The following is a 27,986-nucleotide window of genomic DNA, read 5'->3' on the forward strand; positions in this document are numbered from 1 at the left end:
TGGGTGTGTCTGAACCACCAACCTTTCAGTTAGTAGTCCACAGTTTAACTGTTTCACCCAGGGCCTCCCACCAAGAAATATGATCCTCCAAATTTGGCAACTTGAGATAAAGATGAATAGGACCCTACTCCTACCCTCAACTGGCTTACCATATGATTAGTTCTGATTTTCCTCTTAGAGTAGCACCTCATAAAAGAAACTCTCCCACGAGAAATTCTGTTAAAAGGCATTCGTCTTTACTTAACCTAGTTCTGTAGTTGATGTTAGTATTTGACTGCGAAACTGGGAAAAGTTACAATGGGAACTTAGAATCATGAACTTGGCAGTCTTGGCTCTGTTGGTTACTAATTAAACGACCTTCACAAGTAATCTAACCTCTGTGAACCTGCTTTCTCATTTTCAAACCCGGGATAATACAGGTGTTATGAGAAAACACAATAAAAATAAAGGACTAGGTACGCACACAGCATTCTCAATCGCTGATGCGGGAGCCTGATACTACATGCTAGTTTGGACGAGACTAAGAAAAAAGAGGAGCCCCGGTGGCGGAGTGGTTAAGAGCTTGGCTGCTAACGAAAGGTTGGTAGTTCGAATCCATCAGCTGCTTCCTGGATAAACCTATGGGGCAATTCTACTCCGTCCTATGGGGTCGCTATGAGTCGGAACGGATTCGACCCGCAACGGGTTTGGTTTTTTTGGTTTAAGGAAAAAGAGGCAAAGGGCCCTCAAAGGTGACACCCCTGCCAGCTTCAGCTCTTTCACACAGAATCTGAAAAACTCCTCCCTATGGCAGACACGCTCTCCTTGGAACACTTGGAAAACAAGTGTTCGCTTTGGACGTGTCTTTTCCTGAACATTCCATTTCTCCAAACTCTGCTTCCCCACCCAGTCTACTAACAACATGTCAGGTTTTCCTCACTGCCCAGGGGGCCTCCGCGAGCCGAGCGGGCGCCCAGGCGCTGCGGGGCCCAATAGGCGGGGCTGAGGGGTCGGGGGCCCAGCTCGGGGCCTGAGTTCCGGACCACAGCAGCTGCAACAGCCGAGGGACCGCCCCCATCCGCCACGTCCACATGACTTGGGCGTGGCTTTCGGCAGCGGAGGCGCGTCTTCCGGTCGCGCATCCGCCTCGACATTTTTCCGGGGCGGGATTTCCTGTCCATCATTGTTAGTCGCCCGGCTGCCGAGCTGGTAGGAAGGTCAGACGGGAGGGTCAGTCTGGCTGGCGAGGCTTCATGTCTCTCTAAAGAGAACCCGGGAGGACGCTCTTCCTCACTCTCTTGCTTCTGCCTCCCCTCGAGGCCTCGGTTTGCGCGGACGCCCTGCGTTTTTGGCACTACCACTCACCCGAGGTCCTTCCGCTTCCTCTTTCCCTAGGCTCCGCCCCCAGCGTCCCGTGGCCATGACGACGGCCCCGAGGGACTCCCTGGTGTGGAGGCTAGCGGGGCTGCTGCGGCAGTCCGGTGAGTGGACTTCCGGTTGGTCTGGGGCGAGGTGGGATGCTCCCTTCCTTCCGGAATCACGCCCCCATAAGGGTTACGGAGTTACAGCTTTTTCGGGTTACTGGGGTCTGGGTGTCAGAGTTCACTTATTTCTTTAGTTCTCCCCGGTGTGTTCCTGTGGTCCAGCTGCCAGCAGTGTTCTTTGTCTTTGACATTCTGAACCATAGCTATTCTTCGAGGCCAGACTCCAGTGGCACTTTTTCTATGCATTCTCTGATACTCTCAAAGGGAAGTGATTATTAGTCTTTTACTATAAACCACTTGGAGCCAGGAACTGCTCATAATTACTGTTGGGTGGGAAGACATTAAATATAGCATAGTTCAAAGTAATAGATCTGAACTCTGACCTCCCTGGGTTGGAGTTCCAGCTCTTTCAAACTTGGCCAAGCTGTTTAAGTTTTTGGAGCCTCATTTTTCCTGAGCAGACAGATGGCATAACAGTTTTTTTTTTTTTTTTACCTCAAGGGTGGCTGTGGGGATTGATTTTAATTCACATAAAGCATTTAGTACAGTGTTTGCAGTATAATGAGGGTTACCAAATTGCTAGCTATTGTTATAGTTTCTGCCCTCGGTGCCCGGGCACAGTGGGGCCTTGGTAGTTGATCAGTCAGTACGTGGTTGGTATTAGTTGTGGTAGAACAACCCTTGACTTTTGAGTTAAGACGGAAGTAACAACTGCCTACTAGCTGTATGATCTCAATGGAGATTCTTAACTTCTCTGAGCCTCAGTTTTCATGTCTTTCAGAAGGAATTAATAGTGCTGGCCTGTCAGAGATTCTGATGAGGTTTAAATGAAGAAACATGTCAAGCTGCCTGGCAATAATACTCAGTTAATGTTAGCTGTCTTCCACCACTCTGCACATTGGTCGTATCTGTGGAATTCCTTTTTATAGCACTTTTACTTTTTGGCTTGTATTATATAAATGTGCACATGTTTTATCTCCTTTTGTAGACAGCAGGAGTCCTTGATCCATGTCTGTATCTGCCATACCCTAGTGTCTAGTGTGTAGAAAAGTCATTCACACAAGGTCATAAGATTTGTTAACTTATTCAGCAAAAATCTGACATGGCTCCAGGGGCAAGGGATGGTGAGAGGAGAGTGTGTGACTATAAAGGAGTAGCCTGAGGGAGATCTTTGAGGTGATGGAATAGTTCTGTACCTTGATCGTGGTGGTTACAGGAATCTACACATTTAATAAAATGGCATAGAACTATACGCACAGGTATCAATGCCACTTTTTTGCTTTTGGTGTAGTGGTATAGATATGTTAAATGTAATCATTAATGGAAACTCAGTGAAGAGTATATGAGATTTTTCTGTTCTATTTCTGCATTTTTTGGCTCTAAATTTTTTTAAAGCTAAAAAAAAAAAATCAGACATGTCTACCTTGTACCTGCATTCTTAGGTGCAATAATGTCTCCCAAGGTGACCAAAAGATGAGCTAAGGGATGGCTGTCTCATGAGAGAGCAGTTTTAAGCAATAACAATACTTTAGTGCTATAATCTGTAGTTCTATCCGTGATATGTTTTTTAGTATTGTTTGAAAGTTTCGGTAAGTGTGCATATTATTTTTCTAATTTAAAAAAAAAAAAGATAAAGCATCTAGTCAACTTTTATGTAAAGTGAGTGAATACAGTGTAAAGATTGAGCATGTTGGCTATTGAGAAAGCTTTCTGGAGGAGGTAGCTCTTAAGCTGGTCAGAGCAGAAGGAGATGTATCAGAAAGTGAAGGAGCTGTGAACCAAGCTGACTGTATTTCCAGCACTGGGAGTAGATCAGACTCTCTTTAGCAGAAGGTTCATGTTGAGGAGAAAGTGGGAGAAAATTTGGAAGGGGCTGTTGAAATCATAATGAAGCAGTTTCATATATCAGCTAGGATTCTTTCTTTTTGAAAATGAGGGGACCTATTGAAGACTTTCGAGCAGGGGAGGGATGGAAAGTTTGATCCTTCAGGGGAATATCTACAGTATGGGTTGGAGTAGCTAAGTCTTGGTCTTGCAAGGTCTAGAATTAACGTAAAGATCAGCTGACAGGCTAGGATGAGGTCCATGGCCATCCCATGATGAAGATCCATTATGCCCTCCTTCCTCACTGCCCCTCTCCCCTCAGGGGATGTGGTCCTGTCTGGCTGCAGCACATTGAGCCTACTGACTACCACCCTGCAGCACCTGAACCACGTGTTTGAGCTGCACCTGGGACCATGGAGTCCTGCCCAGACAGGCTTCGTGGCTCTGCCCTCCCACCCGGCTGACTCCCCAGTCATCCTCCAGCTTCAGTTCCTCTTCGATGTGCTGCAGAAAACGCTTTCACTCAAGGTTCTGGGGTTGGGAGTGGGGCAGCATGTGTAATGGTGGAGGCAGGGGGTAGGGCTGGGGGGTGGGTGCAAGAAGTCGTGGGGCCAAGGGCTAGATGCTGTCAGAGCTACAAGTGGTGGCTCTAAGGAAGGGATGCTAAGGAGAGAAATCTGGTGTGTCCATGACCTGAGTGCTGTTTCTTTTAGCTGGTCCATGTCCCTGGTCCCGGCCCCCCAGGGCCCATCAAGATTTTCCCCTTCAAGTCCCTTCGGCAGCTGGAGGTATGGGGGCCTTGGGAGCTGTTGGTGCACAAAACCCGGCTTGAGACAGCCATTTGCGGACGGGGAAGGAGAAACAGCCTCATTCTCTGGGGAGGCCAGGCCTGAGTGTAGCTGTTGCCCTCCCATAATGTGGTGTCCACTTCCTGTTCCGATTACTGCTTCCTTGAACTGTGGCTGAGCTTTGCCATCTTCTTCCTCGTCCCACCACCCGGGGGCGGGCATGAGGCCTTTGTCTTGTGTGGCATTCTGCCTGCCTACCTTCCTTTCCTTATGTCAGCTCCGAGGTGTCCCTGTCTACTGCCTGCGTGGCCTCCGTGGCATCTACTCCCAGCTGGAGACCCTGATTTGCAGCAGGAGCATCCAGGCATTAGAGGTAAGCAGGGTGGGGATGGGCCCAGATGCCTTGTCCTGAGAGACACGTGGAACCAGGCTCTGACGTTTCCCTCCCCTGTAGCCTCCGCTGCCTCCTGCCTCCCTCCTCTGTGCTTCCATGGCACTGGTACCCTGTACCTCCCACATATTTTACCGTAGTGTAGGAAATCTTCCAGCATCTGACTCCCCACTTGGGGTCAGGCATCTGGGCTTTCTTTAAGCCTGCACCTCCAGACCAAGCCTAGTACATGAAGAATGAGTGAATGACTGGGTGATTGAGCAGGGCCATGGTGTGGGGAGGGCTGAGAGTGGAGGTGGTAAAGCCCCCATCTGCCCGCTCAGGAGCTCCTCTCTGCCTGTGGTGGTGACCTCTGCTCTGCCCTCCCCTGGCTGGCTCTGCTCTCTGCCAACTTCAGCTACAACTCCCTGACCGCCTTAGATGGCTCCCTGGTGAGTGCCACGGTGGCCGGGGTGGGGGGGGTGCGGGCGGAGGGTTGGAGAAGGGGCCCCTGGGGGGATGGAGAAGGGCTGGGATAGGCCTTTGGGGAGGCAGCAGCTGGCTGCCTGGGAGTGTCCTTGCTGCGAGACCGAGACTGGTTCCCCACCTCCTCTTCCCTTCCCCTCAGCGTCTCTTGTCAGCTGTGCGTGTCTTGAACCTGAGCCACAATCATGTCCAGGACTGCGAGGCCTTCCTGATGGTGAGTATTGGCAGCCTGGCTGGGCCTGTGGACCTGGGCTTTGATGGCTCTAACCCTCTCTCCTGGGCCCAGGGTTTCTCCCACCCTGCCCTTGCCACGAGTGTGGAGCCACATCTAGGAGATAGTTCTGTTTGGGGGCACAGGCTCTAGCATAAGACAACCCCGGGTTTAAATCTCAACTTCCAATGTCTGTGCGATAAATAAAAGTACCACTTTTTTATAGTACTAAAGTGATTGTAAAGAGAATTTGACGCTACTTGTGTAAAACTTTGAGCCCAGTGCCCAGCTCAGAGAACAGTAGCTTTTGTGATGGCGGTGAAGGACCCTTTTCTCATCCCCTGACCTCCGGCTCTCTACCTGCCAGGACTTGTCTGAGCTCTGCCATCTGGACGTCTCCTATAACTGCCTGCATTTGGTGCCCAGGATGGGACCCTCAGGAGTTGCTCTGGGGACCCTGATACTGCGAGGCAATGAGCTGCGGAGCCTGCTTGGTGGGTGGGAGAGGTGGGAGTGGAGTAGGGGGATGGGACAGGGATGGGACAGATGTGGAGGGGCATGGGGGGAGTGTGCGACTCAGGGTTGGGAGAAGTGGCCTGGAGTTCACATGCCTCTGGAGCCTCGCTGGCCTTCCAGGTGGAGATGAGGGGCTCAGGTGTGACTCTCTGCCGTGCCCGTGCCCTCCTCCACACCACACCCCGCCACACCCATGCATAGCCGTTGTCACACGCATGCCTTCCTGTTTTCTCACCACCCCCAGGCGTGGAGCAGCTGAGGAACCTGCGGCACCTGGACGTGGCCTACAACCTGCTGGAAGGACACGGGGAGCTATCGCCACTCTGGCTGCTGGCTGAGCTCCGCAAGGTGACACGGGGTGGTTCAGGCACCTGGGAGCCAACTTTGCGGGCTCTCCCTTCATGCCGATTTGGTCCGTGGTCCTTCTTCATAACAAGAGGGCCCCGGACCCACCTTATTGTCCGCTTCCTGCCCTGCAGCTCTATCTGGAGGGGAACCCTTTGTTTTTCCACCCTGCGCACCGAGCGGCCACTGCCCAGTACTTGTCACCCCGTGCCAGGGACGCTGCTCCCGGGGTGAGTGACCTTCTTGTGTCCACTCTGATTCCCCTTTCCTGCTAGTCCCACCCCCACCCTGCAGCATGTTGCCTCTCCCCTGCCACATCCCTTATTATACTGTTAATGCCTGCCCAGCTTGGTGACCATAGATGACATGGAGGGCTCCTGCCCCACCTGGGAGCACACACAGGGGCCTGCTCTCCACTGTAACACTCTCTCTCTGCCTTTTGATCTTTGCCCAGTTCCTTCTTGATGGCGAGGTCTTGTCATTTACTGATTTTCAGGTCAGTGTGGAGGTGTGTGGGGGTGGGAGGGCAAGGATTGATCTGGAAGGATGTGAGGGAAATGGAGGGATTTGGGGCTAAGGCTCTCCCCGGTCACTTGGAAAGTACGGTGCCCCGTCTTCTGGCCAGCTTGGGCAGGATACAGGTGCTTCCCTGCTCCCCAACCTCTTTTTTCTTCCTGTTGTTACATGCCAGACCTCCACCTCCTCAGGGCTTGGCCCTGCGGCCCCGCCTGTGCCCTGGCTAGTTGGGAGTACCACTGAGACCTCAGGTGGCCCCGACTGGAGTGACAGTCCCTCCTCTGGGGGCATCGTGGTCCGTCCCTTGCTTCGGAAGGTTAAGGTGAGTGGTGTCCCAGGCTGCCTGTGCAGGGTCTCCTTGGGCCTCCTTACAGGGGCTCTGCGTTGCTGATGGGCTAGGAATACTAAAGCCTTCCCCTTGCTCGTTCGGTGGGTGTTATGGTGGGTTGGGTGGTGGCCACGGGCCCTGGCTTTCAAAGAGCTTCTCTCCTCTCCCCAAACTCAGAGCCGAGTTCGCGTGAGGCGGGCCAGCATCTCTGAACCCAGTGATACTGACCCAGAGCCCCGGACTCTGGACCCTGCCCCAGCAGGTGAGTCAGCCCCTATCCCACAAGCCCCCTCTCCTCCCAGGTCAGCACATGCTAACCTTTTAGTTACTGTGAACGTATGAGAGGAGGAATCTTATCTTTGGTGGGATGGAGGGTCGTTAGGGGTCTCTTTGTTTCTCCTTTTCTCTTTTAGTTTAGGGAAAGAAAAAGAAACTACTCCTGAGCTGCCTGGTTGAAAGTGTATTTCAAGGACCTTTAATGTTGTGGAGTGTCAAGAGATTTTATAATAAAAGGGTTCTGTAGCCAGATAAGTTTGGGAAATGCAGGGTGAACCAAAATTAAACAGATTTCTGTGGAATTTCTCGGGACCTTAATTATGCTAGCGTGCATTGCGAATCTCTGCAAGTAGCCCGTGATGTGAGGTTCTGAATTGCATGTCATTGCAATGTTCCATAGAACATGCCGCCAGGGGAGCCTTTAGCCTTCCTCTGACCACCTCCTTACATGTGTAACACCCATAGAGTAAGGCTGAGGTCATTGGGGGCGGTGCAGGCTTGTTAAGCTGTGCGCTCCCCCACCTGCCCAGGCTGGTTCGGACAGCAGCGCCGGGAGCTTGAGCTCATGAACAGCTTCCGGGAACGGTTTGGCTGTGACTGGCTGCAGTATAGGAGTCACTTGGAAACCTCTGAGAACCCCCTTCCGGCAACCTCCAAGACATCTGACCTCAGCACTGTGCCCCCGGATGCCCTGGGCCCGGAGCCTCCGCCCAGCCCTCTGCCTTCAGAGGAAGCCGACAGCCCTGAGGAGTCAGTGCAGGAGGCATCAGAGGAGGTCAGGGTGGGGCCGGAGCCCCAGGAGGAAGAGGAGATGGAGGAACTGGAAGGAGGAGAGGAAGGAAAGGAGGACCAGGAGGAGGAAGAGGAGCAGGAGCAGAACGAAGTGGAAGGTGGGTGCTCTGTGGCTTGCTTTCCAACTGTGGAGGAACCATGAGGGGAGATGGGGGTTGAGAGATGTTGGTGTGTCTTGGGAGGGTTAGAAGAGCTCAGACTTGACAGTGGGGGCTGATTCCTTTTGGATGGAGGCCCACCCATGGGAGGGCAGGGTTTCTGGGCACCTTTCCCTCCCTACAGGGCACCTCCCTGGGTCTCTCTGCAGCGGAGCTGTGCCGCCCCATGTTGGTGTGCCCCCTGCAGGGGCCTGAGGGTGTGCGGGGCAGGGAGCGCTTCCTCCGGGTCACCTCAGCCCACCTGTTTGAGGTGGAACTCCAAGCAGCTCGAATCTTGGAACGGCTGGAGCTTCAGAGCCTGGAGGCAGCTGAGATCGAGCCTGCAATGCAAACCCAGGGAGAACCAGCAGCTGGCGTGAGTGGGGCTTGGAAGAGGTGCTGGGCTTTCTTCAGGAGCCAGCTCTGACCACATGCCCGGGTCCCAGACACTGGGCTGGGCACTTCCCACTCGGTCTCCACTGGTGCTTGGCGCCAGGGAAGGGAGCTGTGGGGAACAAAGGCATGGCCCCAGTGTTGTGGGAGGCCTCGGTAAGACAGAGCTTCTATGCCGGAGATTGGATGCCAGCAAAAGCCTTTTTGTGGGGCCCAGAGCTGCTGTTTGCCTCCACGTTCTCGTTGTAATCCTGACCTCCGACCCTCTTTTTGCCCCTTTTCTCCTTCCCCTTCCTGTGCAGGACTCAGAGTCGCTCCCAGTCCTTGTGCTGCGCTTCTCCTACATCTGCCTCGATCGGCAGTTACGCCGCTACATGGTGCTGGAGACTGATGCCCACACAGCTGCCCAGGTGGGCCCGGGGGTCTCTGGTGGATTAGAGGATCCTGCAGGAGTGGCCCCCAGCCTGTGCGGGCTGGGGTGCCCCTGCTCACACTGCTCTCTGGCTCGTGCTGTTTCAGGAGTTGCTTGCTGTGTTGACCCCAGCCACCACCATGGCTCGGTGTCAGCTTGGGGAAGTGAGGGAGCCTCTGGGGGACAGATTCCAGTGTCTGCGTTGTGGCCATGAATTTAAGCCAGAGGAGCCCAGGTTGGGACCGGACAGTGAGGACGGCTGGAGGCCTCTGTTCCAGAAGACTGGTACGAGGCCGACCGTGATGTGCCCACATTCCTGCCACCATTTCAGGACAGTGGCTTTGAGGAGCAAACAGGGAGGAGGAACCCTGGGGAGGAGAGGACGCGCGTAATAGGAGCAGCTTTCCCGCCTGAAGGCCAGTCTAGGAAAAAAAAAAAAGTGCTTGCCTGCTACACTTACCAAAAAAAGAAAGAAATTATATCTCAGTCTTTTTTCCCCCTTAAAAGTCAAAATGCAGTCTTTGTAACTGGGCTTAAACGTGCCCATAATTTTTTTCATAATGTGAAGTCTCTTTTATACTTGGCTAATATTTCAGAAACTACGTAAGACCTAACGAATCCTCACTGCAGCATCTGGCCTGTAACGCTGCCTCTCTGAGCAGGCCTGGCTGTTGAGTAAGATACTTTGGCAGCTGGATTTGTTTGTCCTTCCCCAACTGTTTTTGCCAGTTCCTTGATGATGTTGAACAGTGTCTCATACCGTGTCTTCAACCTCTGTTCTTTACACCAGGACTTGATCCATCGTAGGTGAGTCAGAATAGAGCCCTGGTGGCGCAGTGGTTAAGAGCTCAGCTGCTAACCAAAAGGTCATCAGTTCGAATCTTCCAAGTGCTACTTGGAAATTCTACGAGGCAGTTCTAATCTGTCCTGTAGGGTTGCTATGAGTCAGAATTAACTCGACGGTGATGGGTTTTAGATAAGGCAAAAAGCATTGTCTTTAGATCTTGGATACAAAGAAATATTTTTGATGACATTTGTGTTGAAATGCATGGTTTTTTTTAGCTATTTTTCTCTTCTTGGTCGCTGTTGGAGCAGGGGTCTGTTTTTTTTTTTTATCAGAAAACAGAACCCTCCTGCGTTCCCCACCTGGCCCTGCCCCAGGCAGCTGCAGGCCTCAGCACACTGGGCAGCACAGCTTGTGGCCTCCATGGGGTTACTGTGGCCCCTGGGGTTCCTTCTTGGTGGCATTATTAATAAACGTTACTGTTTGCCAAGCTGTTTTTTTATTTGAGCCTCAGTTTTCTCATCTGAACAAAGAAGAGAATGAGCTTACCTTGTTGCGATGTTATGGGATTTAAATGTGACCGTAAGACGCGTGGAGCCCTGGTGGTGCAAGTGGTTAAGCGTTTGGCTGCTGACCAAAAATGTTGACAGTTCGAGTCCACCAGCCGCTCCTTGGATACCCTGTGGGACAGTTCTACCCTGTCCTATAGGGCCACTATGAGTCGGAATTCACTCAACGGCATCGGGTTTGGTTTTTTGGTTTTGGTAAGGTGCATGGAAGACGAAGGTCCTCCTTTCTCTCAGCTCCGCCATCTTGGACAGAGTGTGTAAATTATTTGATCTTTGCTTTCCTCACTTGCAAGATGGGAGGGGAGAGTTTTGATGGAAATGAGATCAGATAATATTGGCAAAGGAGCCCTGGTGGTGCAGTGGTTAAGTGCTCGGCTGCAAACCTAAAGGTCAGCGGTTTGAACCTACCAGCAGCAATGTGGGAGAAAAGACCTGGCAATCTGCTCCTGCTTTGAAAACCCTATGGGACAGTTCTACTCTGTTCTGTAGAATTGCTACGAGTCAGAATTGACTCGATGGCACACAACAACAACAGTATTGGTAAAATCTCTAGCATGTTCGCAGCACGTTGTGGCTGCTCACAGCGTATCTTCTCTCACTGCCTATCCGTGTCCTACGCTCTTTACCTCATTGCTTTCGTTTCTCATGACAACCTTGTGAGACTGACACCATCATCATCCCCATTTTTCAGATGAGGGACCAGGTGCAGAGAGCTTAGGTGACTTACCTTAATCGATGGAGCCTGGAACAGGACCCACCAGCATCCTCTCTGCCTTCCCCAGTCTTGGTTGCCAGTCTTTCAGGGATTGCTGGTAGAGCATCAAAGTACATGGTCAGCCCAAGGCTGTGGGGGCGGCCAGAGGAGGGCTTGGTTGAGTCTGGCCCTCTCTAAGAGAACCTGAAGTTAGAAGGTGGGGTGTATTTTGAGGAGACTGTGGGCCCTGGTCTGGGTTTTCTGCCCTCTCCCTGGGGAAGGGGACGGTCAGCAGCAGTGGCTGAAGAGGGAGCTTGTGGGTTAGGAAACGAGGGGCTGTGTGTGAAGCTGGAGATGTGGCCAGGGAGGTGTGAGAGTGGGTGGGGTGCATCAGGAGTGTGGCGAAGGTTGTTGGCACTGTTTTTGGGGGTTCATGGGGACTGTCCATTTCTTTCTGCAGATTCTCCTGCTGTGTGTCCAAACTGTGGTAGTGATCACGTGGTTCTCCTGCCTCTGTCCCCCACTGGGGAGCAGAGACAGGGAGAGCAGCCCCCAGCTCTCTGTCTGTCCCTCAGCCCTTTCCGTGACTCTTCTGGCCACAGTGACCCCCACAATAGAGTTGACAGTGTCCCATCTCAGGCACTGCTCTCCCAAAACCATAGCAGTTGGAGCCTTACTCCCCGTGAGTATAGACGAAAACAAGACAGAGGTGGCGTTTGGCAAAGGGAGGGGTACTGATGGGGCGGTGGTGCTGCAGCCATGGGCTCCCAGGGCTCACAGCCCACCGCTGGCCTCCAGCCCCTGACAGCTGTGGTCTCCGTGCTGTGGACCACCGGCTCCGGCTCTTCCTGGATGTGGAGGTGTTCACCGATGCCCAGGAGGAGTTCCAGTGCTGCCTCAAGGTCTGTGCCTCCCTGGCTCTGCCCCTGCCCCTCCTGACCAGGTGTCCACTGTCCCCACCACAGCAAATTGAGCCAGAGGACGTGCTCCACCGCCACCAGGTCTGGCTTCAGATTCCAATCCAGCAGCTACCTGCTGTGTGGCTGTACACGCACATTGTTATTTAAGTCTCAGTGTCTTGTCTGTGACAGAAATGATAATACCTGTGTGTGATAATACAGCATGTGGGGGGATGAGAGCTAAAGTCTGAAGCTGTCTAGCACAGCATCTGGCCCTTGATAATGGGACCTCCTCTTGTGATCATAAATACAGGATGTTACTACTGGATCCTCTTCTTTGATCGTCTGTTGTATGGTAGACACTAAGGATCAGGGCAAATCAGTCTTGCCCACGAGCTTATACTCTGGTGGGAGAGACTGTGACAGCTGAAAGTGCTGTCATAGGCTTAGGTCTGAGAAGGGACATCTAACCCTGCCCCAGCGGGCCAGGGAAGGCCTCCTGGGGAGGTGATGTCTAAGCCACGTCCTCACCTGTGAGTGAAGGAGTAGGGGGCGATGTTCCAGGTGAAGGAGGCAGCACGTATGTGTGCAGGGAGGAGAAGGTACAGCTCATGGACAAGGTGCCTGTGGTTGGGGGAGGTGGGGGTGGGGTCAGAGGTCCAGAGAGGAGTCTGAAGGGGCAGGCAAGGCCGCTCAGGAGCAACTGTAGACATCTGCCAAGGGTTTGGACTTTATCCTGAGGGCTGTGAGGAGCCACCGAAGGATTCGAAGCAAGGGCAGATCGATCAGTTCTGTGGTTTAGATCAGCCGGCCTGGCCGGGTGTGGCATGTGTTGGAGGGGCCAGAGGAGAGGCAGGGAGACTGGCTGGGAGGGGAGGTTGCCAGGGGCTGAGTGAGGCAGGGCTGGGGCTGGAGACAGGGACAGAGGTGAAGGTGTCGTGCTCAGGGCAAACTTGGCAGGACTCCGATGGATTAGCAGTGGGGATGCCGGGCGGAGGCACCGTCACAAGTAACTCAGCTCTCAGCCTGGCACCTGCCTCCCTGGTTCTGTGTTCTTGTTTCTCGTCACGTTTCCTCTTCCCCTCAGGCGCCACTGGTGTTGGCAGGCCACACGGGTGAGTTTCTGTGTCTCGTGGTGGTGTCTGACCGCAGGCTTTACGTGTTGAAGGTGACAGGGGAGATCCGGTAAGTGGGCTGGGGCACAGCCGGGAGGGTCAGGACCCCTGCTGTCACATACCTCACTCTTTTCTGTCACTCTGCCCCTCACTTTCTCCCCAGTGGGCCTCCAGCTGGCTGGCTGCAGCCTACCCTGGCCGTCCCCCTGCAGGATGTGAGCGGCATACAGTTGGGCCTGGCAGGACAGAGCCTGCGGCTGGAGTGGGCGGCTGGAGGGAGCAGCTGTGTCCTACTGCCCCGAGATGCCAAGCGTTGCCAGGCCTTCCTGGGGGAGCTCACTGGTGAGACAGGAAGGGAGAGACAGGGCGAGTGGGGTAGGGGCAGCAGGGCCCAGGGCTGAGCCTCTGTGTCTGCACTCGGCAGTGAGACAGATTTATGTCCTTTGAAGACATTTCTGACATCGGGAAATACAGGGAAGGGGCAGGTGTTGGGGGTGGAGAAATTGGGGTGGAGGCAGTCAGAGTCTTCTGGGGGCTCCCTCTCTTTACTGGCTGGCCCAGATGTCTTGCAGTCTCTGCCCCCCACCTGGAGGAGCTGCGTCAGTGCCACAGAGGAGGTGGTGACCCCCCAGCACCGGCTCTGGTGAGTCAATGGGAGGCTGGGGCAGTGCCCTGGTGGCAGCCCTGGGAGCACAGGCCCTCTCCCCACAGAGCCCCATGCCTGGTCCTGCACTGAGCAGCCCCGAGCTGGCCCTTTGCCATCACTCCCATACCTGCCCATAGGCCCTGGTGCCTCCTTCTGGCCCTGGCGTTTCCTGCCAGTTCCCCTCCCTTGCCCTACTTTCTGTTCCCAGCTAATGGTCCCTCCCATGACTGCTGCGTCCCCCAGGCCACTGCTGGACAAAGACTCTTCGGTGGAGGCTCCCCGGTTCTTCTACCTTCGGGTGTTCCTGGTGGAAGGTGAGGCCACTGGCTGCAGTCTTTGGGGGGCTCCCAGGGACTGTGCCTCTCCATTTCCTGTACCCATCTTGTCCCAGGCCACCAGCCAGTCCCCAGCGCCTCTGCAGTGTTCTTATGGCACGTCTCAGTTCCCAGCCCTGGACTTCCTCTAGCTCGCAGGCGTACCTGAATGATAGCTTGGTGCTCCCTGCCTCTCTAGGGGTGTGGCCTGGAGCTGCCCTGACTCAGTGCCCAGACACCTCCGCTTTCAGGCTCAGGTGGAACAGTTCGGGGCTGTTCTGCCTCACCCTGTCAGAGAAGGTGGGATTGGATCCTCCCATCTGAATGGGATGGGAAGTGGGCAGGTTCCCTTTTTCTTGGGCATTCCAAGCTTTGGGGGCTGGAGATCTCTGGAGTTTGGGAAAGGTCAGCCATGGCCCCTAGGGGGACAGGCTGCTCTGCAGCCCCCTCTGAGTGTGGTTCTCTTCTCTCCTGAGCAGTACGAACACTGGCCCAGAGACTGGGCTGCTCTGGGTTCTTCCACCACCTCATCTACCTGTCTTCCTGCAGGTCCCTCTCCATGCCCTGTGTCCCTGCTGCTGACTCTGTCCACCCTGTACCTGTTAGATGAGGACCCTGTCGGGCCCCAGGCAGAGGCCCCGCCTCCAGCAGCATCTGTCGAAGCTTCTGAGAAGGCTGCTCTCTTGGGGCCCGGCCCTTCTGTGGGTGTCAGGGAGCAGCAGCCACTCAGCAGCCTGAGCTCAGTGCTGCTCTACCGCACGGCCCCGAAGGACCTGCGGCTGGTCTTCTACGATGAGGTGTGTGGGGGGCTGTGGGTGAAGGGGCAGGTGGAGGTGTAGTGGGCAGTGAGGGCAGCGTGGGAAGTGGGCCTGGAGAGGCTAGGAATTGGGGGTATGGAACTTAGGGGTTGGTGTCATGGTAGAAGGAACATAGGAAGAATTCGGGTGAGAGGGAGTAGGGGCCTCACTGGGTTTGGACGAGCAGCAAGTAGAGCAGGAGGCAGCTGCAGGCAGTGGACAAACCCCGGATGGGAGCCCAGCCACGTATTGTCTGCGCGGCCTATAGTAAGGTACTTGGCCTCTGTGAGTTTTCGTTTGAGTCCTTGCTGTGCGTCAGGCGTTTGAGCTTTACAAGCACCACATGGGGTTGGTACTGTTACTAGTCCCGTTTTACAGATGAGGAAACTGAGGCTTGGGGATGTTAACCAACTTTTCCAGGTCACAAGTGGTAGAGTTAGGATTTGAACCCATGCAACTTGACTCTAGAATTTACATTCTGTAAGACAGGGAAGTTGGGAGAAATAAGATAGTAATGTGAAAGCCCTTCGAAGGCCCAGACTCGGGATGTTTGATGGGGAGAGACACAGACTTGGGGGTGGGATGAGGGGATGAGCCAGGAGGGGCAGCAAGTCCCCCCTGAGCCCTCCCTGTCCGCATTCTGGTGTGGCCCCGGTGAGTCTCACCTCACTAACTGCCTGGCCTGCCAGGTGTCTCGGCTGGAGAGCTTTTGGGCACTCCGTGTTGTGTGTCCTGAGCAGCTGACAGCACTGCTGGCCTGGATCCGGGAGCCCTGGGAGGAGTTGTTTTCCATCGGATTCCGGACTGTGACCCATGAGGCTCTGGACTCTGACCAGTGAGGCTTCCACCACCACCCCTGGCCCTTGCCTCAGGTGCTGATGTTCCTCTCCTGGGCTTGGGGCCTGGTTCAAGACAGGTGGCAGACTTCTCCAGCCTTTGGGCGCTGGCCAGTGAGGCCCCGAATGACTCACAGCTCCAGGGAGGAGCAAGATTTCCCTTGCCCTGGGCTCCCAAAGATCTGGCCTGAGGTGACAGGCTAAGTGGTCCGTTGGAATGTTCAGCCTATACTTTTTCTCAGGTGTTAATAAAGTCATTCCCATTCCAGATACCAGGGGTGTACTTAGCCGTATCAGTTGTGAGGCCTGCTCTTCCTATAACCTCTCCTGACAAGCTGCCCAGCCATAGCTCTCCCAGAACAGGCAGATCCATGGAGCCTTGTTTTGTGCTGTGAGACCCCAGTGCCAGCCCACTCTGGCCACTGCTGATTGGATCAGAGCTGGACACCTGACCCCGGGCTATTAGATTCTCCCTCAAATTTCAGTTGGGAAACAGTCTCAGGCCACTGGCAGTGGGTGCTGAATCTGAAGGGTGTGTGGGAGAGGGCATGAGAGGAAGCGGGCTGTGGAGGAATGGTAGCCTGTGGTGATTTCTGCTCTCACCTCCTCTGTCAGCACCACCTCAGTCTCAGCCACGTGGTTTGGGTGGGCCTGACCCTTCCTCTACCTCTGTCTCTCTGGCCACGGTAATCACTTCAAGAGTGCTCGTGTGACCAGGTTTGTCCCATAAAGGCCTCATTCTGGGCTTTTGCTGGAGCAACCAAGAAAGAGGCACTTTCCTCATCTGGCACTTAGGAGAAGGTAAACCACTTGCTGCTGGCCCTGAAAGTAGAAGCATGCACAGAGAAGAAAGCAAGCCAAGAGGGGATGAGGGCAGGCCAGGTCCTGGTGATGCATGGGAACCCAGGATCCCATTGTGCCTGAAGCCAGATACCCTGGGATTTTATGTTATGTGAACTAAAGAATACCCCACCTCTCCCTTTTTTTTTTTTTTTTGGTTTAAGGTGATTTGAACTGAGTTGGAGCCACGGAAAGGATCCTAACTAAACAAGCCCCTGACTCTGACTTGCACACTTGCGCCAGCCTGAGTAGGGTCTGTTTCTTGCATCAGGAACGAACACGATATCAGTAATACATCCATATATTTGTGTGGAGAGGCACTGGTAAGAAGGCTTGGGGAAGAGTACTGGGGGCTCCAGTCAAGTTGCCCTTGAGGAGCCCCAAAGCGGGGACTCTGGCTGAGGATGTGTGTGGATGGGTTTGGGCGCTAATGGCAGCTCACGTGGAGCATTTCCATGCCAGGCACTCAGGTGCCTAACAACAGTGGCTGTTCCTTAGGGGGGTCCTGAAGTGGGGGGCATCTCCTTACAGGTGAGGAAACGGAGGCTGGGAGGAATTAAATGACCTGTTCGAGATCACAGAGCTGCTAAATGGAAGAGATTTGACTTGTGTCCAGTCTGTGTGGCTCTATGCCCTGGCCTGTCTGCAAGCCGCTGGGCCCTGTGGGAGGCCTGTCTGTGCACAGGCCCTCTCACTGGGGCGAGAATTGCTTCACTGGATGTGGGGATTGCTGAGTGAGATGCTACACTTGTCCAGGATGAGCATATCCAGATGGACATTTTCAGTTTCTCGTTTCTCCATAGCATGGTGGGATATTAGGGGAAGTATTCATTCATGGGTGGTTTTCACCCCTCCCAGCTGAACTGGAGAGCTGCCATCGCTTTAGGGAGAGCCCACGGCAGGGAACGAAGATGCCGGAGCTCAAGGGGTAAGCCATAAGAAGAGATTCAGAAGGGGCCCTGAATGGATAGAGACTTCGGAGAAGACTGTTGGAAGCAGTGTAAGAGCAATTCCTTTTGAGGTTGGGGCTCCCAGGGTGGAAGAGACCTAGGCTGTACCCACTGTGTGGAACCATTGAGGACTGACCTGTCAGATGCTCCCCACACCACAAGGGCAGATGGAGAACCTTTGCATGGCAGTTTGGAAGGACAGGACAGGGCTGGTGACAGTCCACTGGGCTTCTCTTGATTGGAGGAGGGAGGTGGCTCAGAGAACCCCGTGGGCCTCAGTGGGGCAGGGCGGTTAGCTGAGTGTGAGCTGGAGAGTGCAGGGTCACTGCAGGAGAGCCAGATGTGCCCAGCCCGAGGGGGGGATGTGGCCAAAGTGAATTGTTTCAAGTTTAGACCAGGTCACTGCAGGGCTCACCTGAAAGAGTTTTTTAGCCTCAGCTGTGAAATGAAACACTGTGAACCCTCCTGCCAGCGTGGATTTGTAGGATCCCTGACCATGGAAGAGTTCAAACTGATGCCTCTAGGTGGTTTAGCCAGTGAATCAGAGTCTGCTATGAATGCTGGGACAGAAAGGAGGGGAGGTGGGTAGGTGGGGTGGTAGTGTGGTGGAGTGGCAGGGGGATACATTGGAGGTATCCGGATACACAGTGTCTAGGAAATGGTTCTGTTAAGGGAGATTTGTCCAGCCAAGGAAGAAACCCTGGTGGCACAGTGACTAAGCACTGGTCTACTAACTGAAGGCTCAGCAGATTGAACCCACCCAGCAATTCTGCGGGAGAAAAGATCTGGTGATCTACTTCCATAAAGACTGTTGTTGTTAGGTTCCGTTGAGTTGGTTCTGACTCATGGCGACCCTATGTACAACAGAATAGAACACGGCCCAGTCTTGTACCTTCCTCGTAGTCTTTTATTATGCTTGAGCCCATTGTTGCGGCCACTGTGTCCATCCATCTCATTGAGGGTCTTTTTTTTTCCATGACCTACTTTACCAAGCATGATCCTTCTCTAGGGACTGGTCCTCCTAATAACATGTCCAAAGTGTATGAGATGAAGTCTCGCCATCCTTGCTTCCGAGGAGCATTCTGGCTGTACTTTTTCCAAGATGGATTTGTTCGTTCTTCTGGCCCAGTCCATGGTATATTCACTATTCTTTGCCAACACCATAATTCAAAGGCATCAATTCTTCGGTCTTCCTTATTCATTGTCCAGGTTTCCCATGCATATGGGTCAGATTCACCTTAGTCTTCAAAGGGACATCTTTGCTTTTTAACATTTTAAAGAGGTCTCTTGCACCATATTTGCCCAATGCAATACGTGGTTTAATTTCTTGATTGCTGCTTCCATGGACGTTGATTGTGAATCCATAAAGATTACAGCCTAGGAAACCCCCGGGGTTGGTTCTACTCTGTCCTATAGGGTCACTATGAGTCAGAATTGACAGCACACGACGACAGCCTGGGCTGGGGCTGGTGTTGGAAGGGGACTCAGAATTCAGAGGCAGGAGTGGATTTGCTGCTACTTGGTTTGTATAAACAGATTTTTCATAAACTTCTGGACAAATTTTAATATGTTAAGAATTAAACGAAAACATGACATTTAGGCAATAGTGCCTTGTATTATAAATCGCCAGTATTAGGAGATCAGGTAACTAAAAATAGCAGGCAAACAGTTTGACAGTGTGGGTGTGACCAAAACCATGTTCTGTGTATCCTGTAATGCGCTCTCTCCACTGACTGATGTGACTTTAATCAGAATGGAGTGTATTCTTCACAGCACTTAAGCATAAGGATGGTGAGTTGGAGCCTGTCCTGGCTGCCACGTGGATGGTATTCACATAGGTTCAGGAGGATCTCCTGAGACCAGGGGTCCCCACTCCCAGATCCATCACCCCCTTTAAGATCATAGATAAAATCTACCTGTCTTAATCTCCTAGGGTGTTGTAACAGAAATACAAATGGGTAGCTTTAAATAACATAATTATTTTTTTACAGTTCAGGAGCTGTAAGTCTGAATTCAAAGCGTGGCTCTAGGGGGAAGTCCTTCCTTGTCAGTAGCCCTGTGAGTTTCTTGGTGCTCTTTGGCATCCGCCTTCCCCCTGCGTGTGTGTCTTAGTCATCTAGTGCTGCTGTCACAGAAATACCACAAATGGATGGTTTTAACAAAGAGAAATGTATTATCTCACAGTCTAGGAGGCTAGAAGTCCCTATTCAGGGTGCCAGCTCTAGGAGAAGGCTTTCTTTTTCTCTATTGGTTCTGGGGGAAGGTCTTTGTCATCAATCTTTCCCTGGTCTAGGAGCTTTCCAACACAGGAACCCCAGGTTCCAAGTTCTGCCTTGGGCACTGATTTCTTGGTGATATGAGGTGTCGTTTCCCCTCCCCCTCCCCCCCGCCTTTGCCCCCTTCTCTCTTTTATATCTAAGAAGACATTGACTTAAGACACACCCTACTCTTGTAGATTGCGCATAACCTCATTAACATAACTGCTGTAATCCTACCTCGTTAGCATCATAGAGGCAGGATTTACAACACATAGGAAAATCGCATCAGATGACAAAATGATGGACAGCTGTACAATACTGGGAATCATGGACCAGCCAAGTTGCCACACATTTTTGGGGGGCACAATTCAATCCATGACAGTGTGTCAGTGTCTATTCTGCTTTTTATAACTCAAGAAGTGATTAGGCTTAGGACCCACTCTATTCTGGTATGCCCTAGTTAACATAAAAAAAGAAAACCCCTATTCCAAACAGTGTCAAATCTAGAGGTGCAGATGCCCAGACTTTAATATATATGTTTAGGGGAACACAATCTGTAACACTACCCAATCACGTATTTCACAAAATTAGCATACTGCCCAAAGTGAAATAGGAGAAATAAAATGAAAATAATTTTTAGAAAAAATATGCACTCTGACATGTAAAGGGTCAGGCATGACTAAACTAGAAGACAAAACCCCACACCAGAACATTGTCTCTGTGAAGAGCCAGGTCTTTGAGTGCCTGAGGCTTGGGCCTGCAGGGCTGGGCCTGCACCAACTAGTGAGTCTCTGTCTTGTGACCAAGGGGCTGAGGGGAGTCCATGGGCTAGTGTAAAACAGGTCACTGTCAGAGAACCAAGTATAGTAGATGGTCAGTAAAGGTACGCTGCCCTCAATATATACAGACACACACAAACATGCTCATACAGATGTATACACTCACGCACACAGATAAACTCACGCACACAGACACACATTCCATCTCGTGTCCATCAGCCACCCTTGATTTTGTACCCACTTTCCATCTCCACCTTGTGCACATTCTATATCCTGTGTCCACCCTCCATCTTGTGTCCATCCTCCATCTTGTAACCATTCTCCATTTCCATCTTGTATCCATTCTCCGTCTTAGGTCCACCCTGTATCCTCCATGTTGTAGCCGTCTTCCATCTTCCATACTCTGTCTTACTCATCCTCCACCCTGAATATTGGGTCCACTGTCCATCCGCCATTTTGTGTTCATCCTCCATCCTTCATCCATCCTCTATCTTGTGTCCACTCTCCATCTTGTCTCCACCTGCATCTGCCATCTTGTACCTGTCCTCCACTCTCTATCTTGTATCTTGCCTTTACCCTCCATCTTGTATCCACATTCCATCTTATATCCACCGTCTCTCTTGTATCTGTCCTCCATCTTGTATTCATCATCCACTCTGGATCTTGTGTTCACCCTCCATCCTCCATCATGTGGCCATCTTCCATCTTGTATCCATCCTCCGTTATGTATCCACCCTACATGTTTTGTCCACCCTTCATCTTGTCTCCACCCTCCATCGTGTATCCGTCTTCCATCTTATAACCGCCTTCCATCTTGTACCCACCTTGCATCCTGTATCTAACCTCTATCTTGTAACCCCCTTCCACTCTCCCTCTGTATCCTCCTCCGTCTTGTATCTTCCTCCATTTTGTCTCCACCCTTCCATCTTGATTTATTATATTAGCTTATGTAATTGCTAATGGTAAGGCAGTGATGGTTCAGTGATAGAATTCTTACCTTCCATGCGAGACACCTAGGTTCAGTTCCTGGCCAATGTACCTCAAATGCAGGCACCACCCATCTGTCACACGAAGCTTGTGTTTCTATGGTGCTGAATAGGCTTTAGTGGACTTCCAGACTAAGGCAGACTAGGAAGACAGACCTGGAGATCTACTTCCAAAAATTAGCCAGTGAGAACCTTATGGATCACAATGGTCCAACCCATAACCAATTATGGGGATGGCACAGGACGAGGTAACATTTCATTCCATTGTGCATGGCGTTGCAATGAGTCGGGGACCAACTTGACGGCAGCTAACAACAACACCAAACTTAAACAATTGCTCTTCTCCATATAACTTGAGATAGGGTTTTATGTATCCCCAATTTACAAAAGTAAACTGAACATGGCAAATATTAAGAACTGTTAAGAAATAAAGCACAAATTAATTATAAGGTATATAGTGTTTATTTGAGCACTTACTCTGTATGCATACAGGGAGATCATTTTTTCAAAAAAAAAATGAATGGCTCAATGCAAGCTATTTGCAATGAGGCTTTTAAGGAGACGAGGAGGAAACAGAAAAAGTAACCATTGGCTAGTCTCAACAGAAGGAACCCTGGTAGTGTGGTGGTTAAGTGCTCAGCTGCTAATCAGAAGGTCAGTGGTTTGAAACCACCAGCTGCTTTGCAGGAGAAAGATGTGGCAGGCCACATCTGTAAAGATTATAGCCTTGGAACCCCTATGGGACAGTTCTACTCTGTCCTGTAGGGTCACGATGAGTTGGAATCGACTCGACAGCAATGGGTTTGGTTTTAGTCTCAACATGATGGATTGAAATCATGCCCCGTTTTCTAAGATCAGTTGACATCACGTTACTAGGTGGTTTCTGTCGTCCCCAATCATTTGAAATTGCCTAAAGTTAAATTCTTTGTACAAGAGAAACTTTAAATAGATTTATGGTTCTCAAAGCTGTTTTATTCCTGAGGGGGTTTGCAATTATATGATTACCTGTCTCCCTGGTTGCTCAGTGGTTGAGAGCTCGGCTGCTAACCAAAAGGTCAACAGTTCGAATCCACCAGCTGTTCCTTGGAAACCCTATGGGGCAGTTCTGCTCTGTCCTGTAGGGTTGCTGTGAGCCTGAATTGACTCTGTAGCAACAGGTTTTTTTGGTTTGGTTTTCACAGTATTTCTTTTTATCTGCTCTTGGATACATTTCACCTTGGTCAGTAACATTTGTGAAGGTTCCTGTACACTCAGAGAATCTGTCAATTCCTGTATCTCAGTTTCTCTCTTTTAACAAAAGGTTCCCCAAGATTAGAGAGCCGGTTGTAGTAGGTGATGAAATGATTTAGAAGGAGCTGGCTCCCTCCAAAATGCAGCTTCTCTTACTGTCCCTTGCCACCTTCTACAAAAACCCAGGTGTAGCGAGTTCACATGAAGTCTCCCAATGAATCTTTATAACGCCCTGTGAGGCGTGCTTTATCATTTCTACTTTAATGATCAAGTAATTAGCTCTCAGAGCTGCTCATGATCACATGCGCCAAGTTCAGCAAGCGTGGGCACTATGGGTCTAAACTGTGATGTATCTCATTGCATAGAATTAAAGCGAAACCTGTGAGAGCCAAAACTTGATGGGACTGCCTTGTTTTTCCGGGTCTTGCAAGTTTTCTGCCTTTGACAGGGTGCAGTGTTACGACTTTTCCATCACTCTCTATTAGTGGAAAATATTTTTAGTTTTCCTTCTTTAACAGGTTTCCACCTTACACAGGTTTTACTGTAAATCCAATATCACTTTTCTAGCCAAACTTTGATTAATCTTAAAGTTAAACAGAACTAATTTTTAATCCCCAAGTAGCTTCCCATGTCCCCTCATTAGATGGTATATACTATGCCTTTCTCTTCACTGATACCTGCTTTCTCACAGGGTGAAAAGTCACCTTAATTATAAAGTAAAAGTGAAATATCCTACAGAGAACAAACCACAAAGTGTAGCATTCATAAGTATAAAATCCAAACAACTTTTAATTAATCACTTAGCAGTATATTCATTTCCATTCCTCATAGTTGTTTATATTTGGATGTTGTTGTTGTTGTTAAGTGTTGTCTTAGTCTAAGTTCTCTAGAGAAGCAAAACCAGTCAAGTATGTGTGTGTGTGTATATATGTATACACACACACAGATTTATATTAACGAAATGGCTCATGCGATTATAGAGCCTGGAGCGTCCGAAGTCTGTGGATCAGGATAGAGCTTCTCCTGATTCATGTAGCTGCAGGGGCTGGCTAACCCAAGATTGGTAGGTCGGAGAGCTCAGCTCTTGTTCACTGGCTGTGAAGATTGATGAATCCCAAGATCAGCAGGCAAGACCGCAAGGCTTCTCCTGATTGACTAGGTGCAGGGGCTGGCGAACCCAAGATTGGGAGGTCAGAGAGCAGGGCACTTGCTCACAGGCTGTGAAGATCGAGGAATCCCAAGATTGGCAGATAGGCTGTTAGCTCAAGTCCCAGGAACTGGAGGTCAGATGAACGGGCAGCAGCTGCAAGATCCAGGGCAGGCAAAACCCAGAATGTCCACTTATATTTGGATGCAGGCCACGTGCCCAAGGAAAATCCCTTTCAACTGATTGGCTACTCACAGCAGATCCCATCATGTGGGTGGTCACACATAAACACTGAGAATCATGGCCCAGCCAAGTTGACACACAATCTTAACCATCACAGGTGTCATCAAGTCAGTTCCAACTCACAGCGGCCTTATGTACAACAGAACAAAACACCGCTTGGCCCTGTGCCATCCTCACAGTCATTGCTAGTTTGAGCCCATTGTTGCAGCCAGTATGTCTCTCTCATTTTCTGCTGACCCTCTTTTCTGCTGACCCTCTACTTTACCAAGTATGATGTCCTTCTTCAGCAATTGGTCTCTCCTGATGATGTGTCCAAAGTAAGTAAGACTAAGTCTCACCGTCCTTATTTCTAAGGAGCATTCTGGCTGTACTTTTCTCCAGGACAGATTTGTTCGTTTTTCTGGTAATCCATGGCATATTCAATATTCTTCACCAACACCATAATTCAAATGTGTCTGTGTGGAACACCTGGGGGTGGGTGGGACCATGCAAATAAGGTGCATGGAACCCAAACGAGGGAACTGGTCAGTTTTGCCATCCTGCTTAGCTTTAAGGACAGCCAATCTCAGAGCAGAGAGGGGGCCTCATTATCAACAAGAAGACCCGGGAGTGAAGCACCTGCTTTGGACCTGAGGGCCCTGTGTTGAGAACCTCCTAGACCCAGGAGACAGAGCTGTAATATTGGAGACAGTGCAAGACAGCGAGAAGCAGTATCAGAGAATGGCAGCAGCAGAACCAGGAGACCGGTGTGAGATGGTACAGTGAGTAAGCTTCCTGGCCCATGAAGTGAGACAGCTACTGTGGGTGTGCTGATCCATGGAACGAAATAGCTGAGCACTTTCGGGCAGGAGGCTTCCTGGTGGAGTGGGGCTCCTCCAGGCATTTATTGGCATTGCTGAAGAGCTTTGTAACTTTTGCCTGAGCAGGGCAGAGGCTGGGCCGAGGAGTCGAGAGACTGAGGGCCAGAGAGAGGTCTTCCTGTGGTCACAGCTTAGAAGCTGTCCTGACTGAAGAACTGTATCCTGGGTCATTTCTGATCCTGAATTGTAACCTGTTACTTCCCTGATAAACCCCAAAACTGTCAGTATGGTCTGTGAGTTCTGTGTGGCCACTGCAACAAATTATCAAAACCCAGCAGAGAAGTGGAGAGTGCCATGGGAGGACGGCTGGTGCTGGAATAAGGTTGGACGTCGGAGGGCATGTCTGACCTCCACTCCATAGCAGTCAGCCTTGAGGTGTTGATGCTGATAATGACCCTCTTTTCCCCTGACGTCAGAGGACCTCTGATGACACCAAGCCATTTTTACACAATTTTCATTGTCATTGTTTGACTTTTGCGTGCCTATGAGGTGATGGCATAGATCTTGGCTTGGGTCAGGTGCACCTTAGTCCTCAAAGTGTCATCTTTGCTTTTTAACACTTAAAAGAGGTCTTTTGCTGCAGATTTTCCCAATGTAATACATCGTTTGATTTCTTGACTGCTGCTTTTATGGACATTGATTGTTTATCCAAGAAGATAATTTTGCTGATTCAAGAAGAATGAAATCCTTGACAACTTCATTCTTCTTGGGTAATAACTCAGCTTCTCCACTCCCCTCTGGACAATGAATAAGGAAAACTGAGGAAGAATTGATGCCTTTGAATTATGGTGTTGGTGAAGAATATTGAATATACCATGGACTGCCAGAGATTGAACAAATCTATCTTGGAAGAAGTACAGCCAGAATGCTCCTTAGACACAAGGATGACGAGACTTTGTCTCACGTACTTTGGACATGTTATCAGGAGGGACCATTCCCTGGGGAAGGACATCATGCTTTGTAAAATCCTCACAACTGGACCAATAAGCAACATCATGATCAACGGAGAAAAGATTGAAGTTGTCGAGGATTTCATTTTGCTTGGATCCACAATCAACGCCCATGGAAGCAGCAGTCAAGAAAACAAACTATGCATTGCATTGGGCAAATCTGCTGCAAGAGATCTCTTTAAAGTGTTAAAAGAACAAAGATGTCACTTAAGGACTAAGGTGCTCCTGACCCAAGCCATGGTGTTTTCAATCACCTAATATGCATATAAAAGCTGGACAATGAATAGGGGCAACTGAAGAAGAATTAATGCCTTTGATTTTGGTGTTGGTGAAGACCACTGAATGTACCATGGACTGCCAGAAGAACGAACAAATCTGTCTTGGAAAAGTACAACCAGAATGTTCATTAGAAGCAAGGATGGTGAGATTTGTCTCACATACTTTGGACATGTTATCATGAGGGGCAGTCCCTGGAGAAGGACATCATGCTTGGTAAAGTAGAAGGTCAGCAAAAAGGAGGAAGACCTTCAATGAGATGGATTGACACAATGGGCTCAAGCATAACAATGATTGTGAGGATGACACAGGACTAGGCAGTGTTTCCTTCTGTTGTACATAGAGTTGCTATGAGTTGGAATGGACTTGACAGCACCTCACATAAAAACCATTCCCCCCTCTGCTACCTGGCTTTCTCACTTGCCTCTGGATATATCTTTTCTACATCCTCATCGCTGAGGTTTGTACCCCACTAGCCTCCCAGCCTTCTCAGCATCGTTGCCGGCCAGCCCAGCCAGTTTCTTGGCTCCTATTTCTGGATGAGGCAGTCTGGTGAATTCAGCTCATTTTTTGTGTCAGGCCATGGGCCTGAGGCATCAACCAGTTTATGGATTAACTGCCCTTGGGACTGCAGGAATGGGGCTACGTCACGGCTGAGGCCTTTCGTCAGGAAGGGCTGTGGGCAGGGCTGCCCTGGCCTGGCTAGCTTACCACACCTCCAAATCCTTGAGGTTCAAGTATTTAAAAATTAAAAGGGGTCATTTAAAAACTTTTTGTTTGAAAATTAATAAACACACCCATTAAAAAATTCAAAATGTGTGAAAGGATATACAGTAAAAAGCAAGTAGCTCTCACATCCCTGACCTTCTAGGACACCTTGTCAGAGCCAAGCATCATTACCTGTTTTTGTGTAGAGATCTTTGTGCATGCACACCCGTATGTATACATTTCCCTCAGAAAAGGATAATCATTTAAGAAAAGACAGATTTCTAAGATCAGTGTCTCCCAGCAGGTCTGGCCTGGTGGAGAGTGGGGAGGAAAGGGTGTGATGCTGGGGACTGGCCGGCTGGGAAAGACTGGTTGGGGTGGAGGGCCTGGTGCTGCGCCTGCAGAGGGGCCTGAAGGGACTCTGCAGAGACATAGAAAAGTAAGCTCACCTACTTCTGTTTTGCTTAGAGCTGGCCTGAATTTTTAATGAAGCAAATTAAAACATCCCAAAAATATTAGTCCACTTTCTTGGCAACGTGCACACCCCCTTCCCTGGCAGTGGCTTTGCACCATCTGCAGACAAGAGGCAGTGCTGGTCCTGTGGAGAGCCCTCCCCAGCCTCTGCCCTGAAGCTACCATCACATAGGCCTGGCCCACTTACCATACTTTCCCAGGGGCCAGGGTGAGGCAGGGTCTAGATGGGACAAAATAATTTCCGGCCATTTTAGGGTGCTTTGGAGTCCTGGGTGGTGCAAATGGTTAATAAGCTTGGCTGCTAACCAAAAGGTTGGAGGTTCAAGTTCACCTAGAGGTACCTCAGAAGGCCTGGCAATCCACTACTGAAAAAATCTGCTGTTGAAAACCCTATGGAGCACGGTTCTACCCTGATACACATGGGGCCACCATGAGTCAGAATCGACTCCACAGCAAGAGGTTAATGACTCCTGCAAAGAGGTACGATGCCGGGGGAGTTGGTGCATTGAAAGAGGATCTTCTTCCATTTTCTTTGTGCTTAAAAGCTCAGTGAACATCTTCATTTTCTTTAACACCCTTTGTCCTCTGGGTGTTCGTCCTTTGGTGACTCAGGAGATAGAGGGCTGGTGCTGCCAGCCTAGGAGGTGGTCCAGGGCGAGGCCATTTTCACTCCAGAGCTGTCTGACCTTGAGCATTGGGCCTCACCGGGAGAAGGTGCCTGGATGTACCTCCTTCTCACGCCCTGCGCCCTCTGAGAGAACTTGACCGCCTTAC

The 27,986-nt window shown here is 50.8% G+C and overlaps 1 protein-coding gene across 4 annotated transcripts; it reads left to right on the forward strand.

The window, feature by feature from the left end:
- Positions 1 to 1,109: 1,109 nt before the first annotated feature.
- Positions 1,110 to 27,623, forward strand: STK11IP (serine/threonine kinase 11 interacting protein). 4 transcript variants are annotated; one of them, XR_007517970.1, is made up of 26 exons: positions 1,110 to 1,188; positions 1,375 to 1,460; positions 3,610 to 3,815; positions 4,001 to 4,075; positions 4,353 to 4,448; positions 4,790 to 4,897; positions 5,074 to 5,145; positions 5,510 to 5,636; positions 5,903 to 6,006; positions 6,138 to 6,233; positions 6,458 to 6,499; positions 6,695 to 6,841; positions 7,025 to 7,109; positions 7,654 to 8,013; positions 8,223 to 8,428; positions 8,748 to 8,855; positions 8,965 to 9,142; positions 11,365 to 11,586; positions 11,703 to 11,806; positions 12,891 to 12,988; positions 13,082 to 13,260; positions 13,480 to 13,561; positions 13,808 to 13,878; positions 14,428 to 14,675; positions 15,365 to 17,351; positions 18,311 to 27,622. XR_007517970.1 is itself a non-coding variant. In XM_049888296.1 (25 exons), exons 2-25 carry the CDS (start codon positions 1,400 to 1,402, stop codon positions 15,512 to 15,514), a joined length of 3,225 nt encoding a protein of 1,074 aa, XP_049744253.1. In that variant the 5' UTR covers positions 1,110 to 1,188; positions 1,375 to 1,399; the 3' UTR covers positions 15,515 to 27,623. The 4 variants fall into 4 exon arrangements, 3 of the variants coding, with proteins under 3 accessions (XP_049744253.1, XP_049744255.1, XP_049744254.1); XM_049888296.1 differs by having other exon boundaries at positions 15,365 to 27,623; XM_049888297.1 differs by having other exon boundaries at positions 1,152 to 1,196; positions 15,365 to 27,623.
- The last annotated feature ends 363 nt before the right edge of the window (positions 27,624 to 27,986 follow it).

Source organism: Elephas maximus, chromosome 6 (genome assembly GCF_024166365.1).
Source record: "Elephas maximus indicus isolate mEleMax1 chromosome 6, mEleMax1 primary haplotype, whole genome shotgun sequence".
Lineage (NCBI taxonomy): Eukaryota > Metazoa > Chordata > Mammalia > Proboscidea > Elephantidae > Elephas > Elephas maximus.

Coding starts and splice junctions, on each gene's coding strand:
- STK11IP (XM_049888296.1), top strand. CDS start 1,400: ATGACGACGGCCCCGAGGGACTCCCTGGTGTGGAGGCTAGCGGGGCTG. Junction 6,007..6,137: donor TGCTGGCTGAGCTCCGCAAG/GTGACACGGGGT, acceptor CCTGCCCTGCAG/CTCTATCTGGAGGGGAACCC. Junction 13,879..14,427: donor TCGGGTGTTCCTGGTGGAAG/GTGAGGCCACTG, acceptor GTCTTCCTGCAG/GTCCCTCTCCATGCCCTGTG.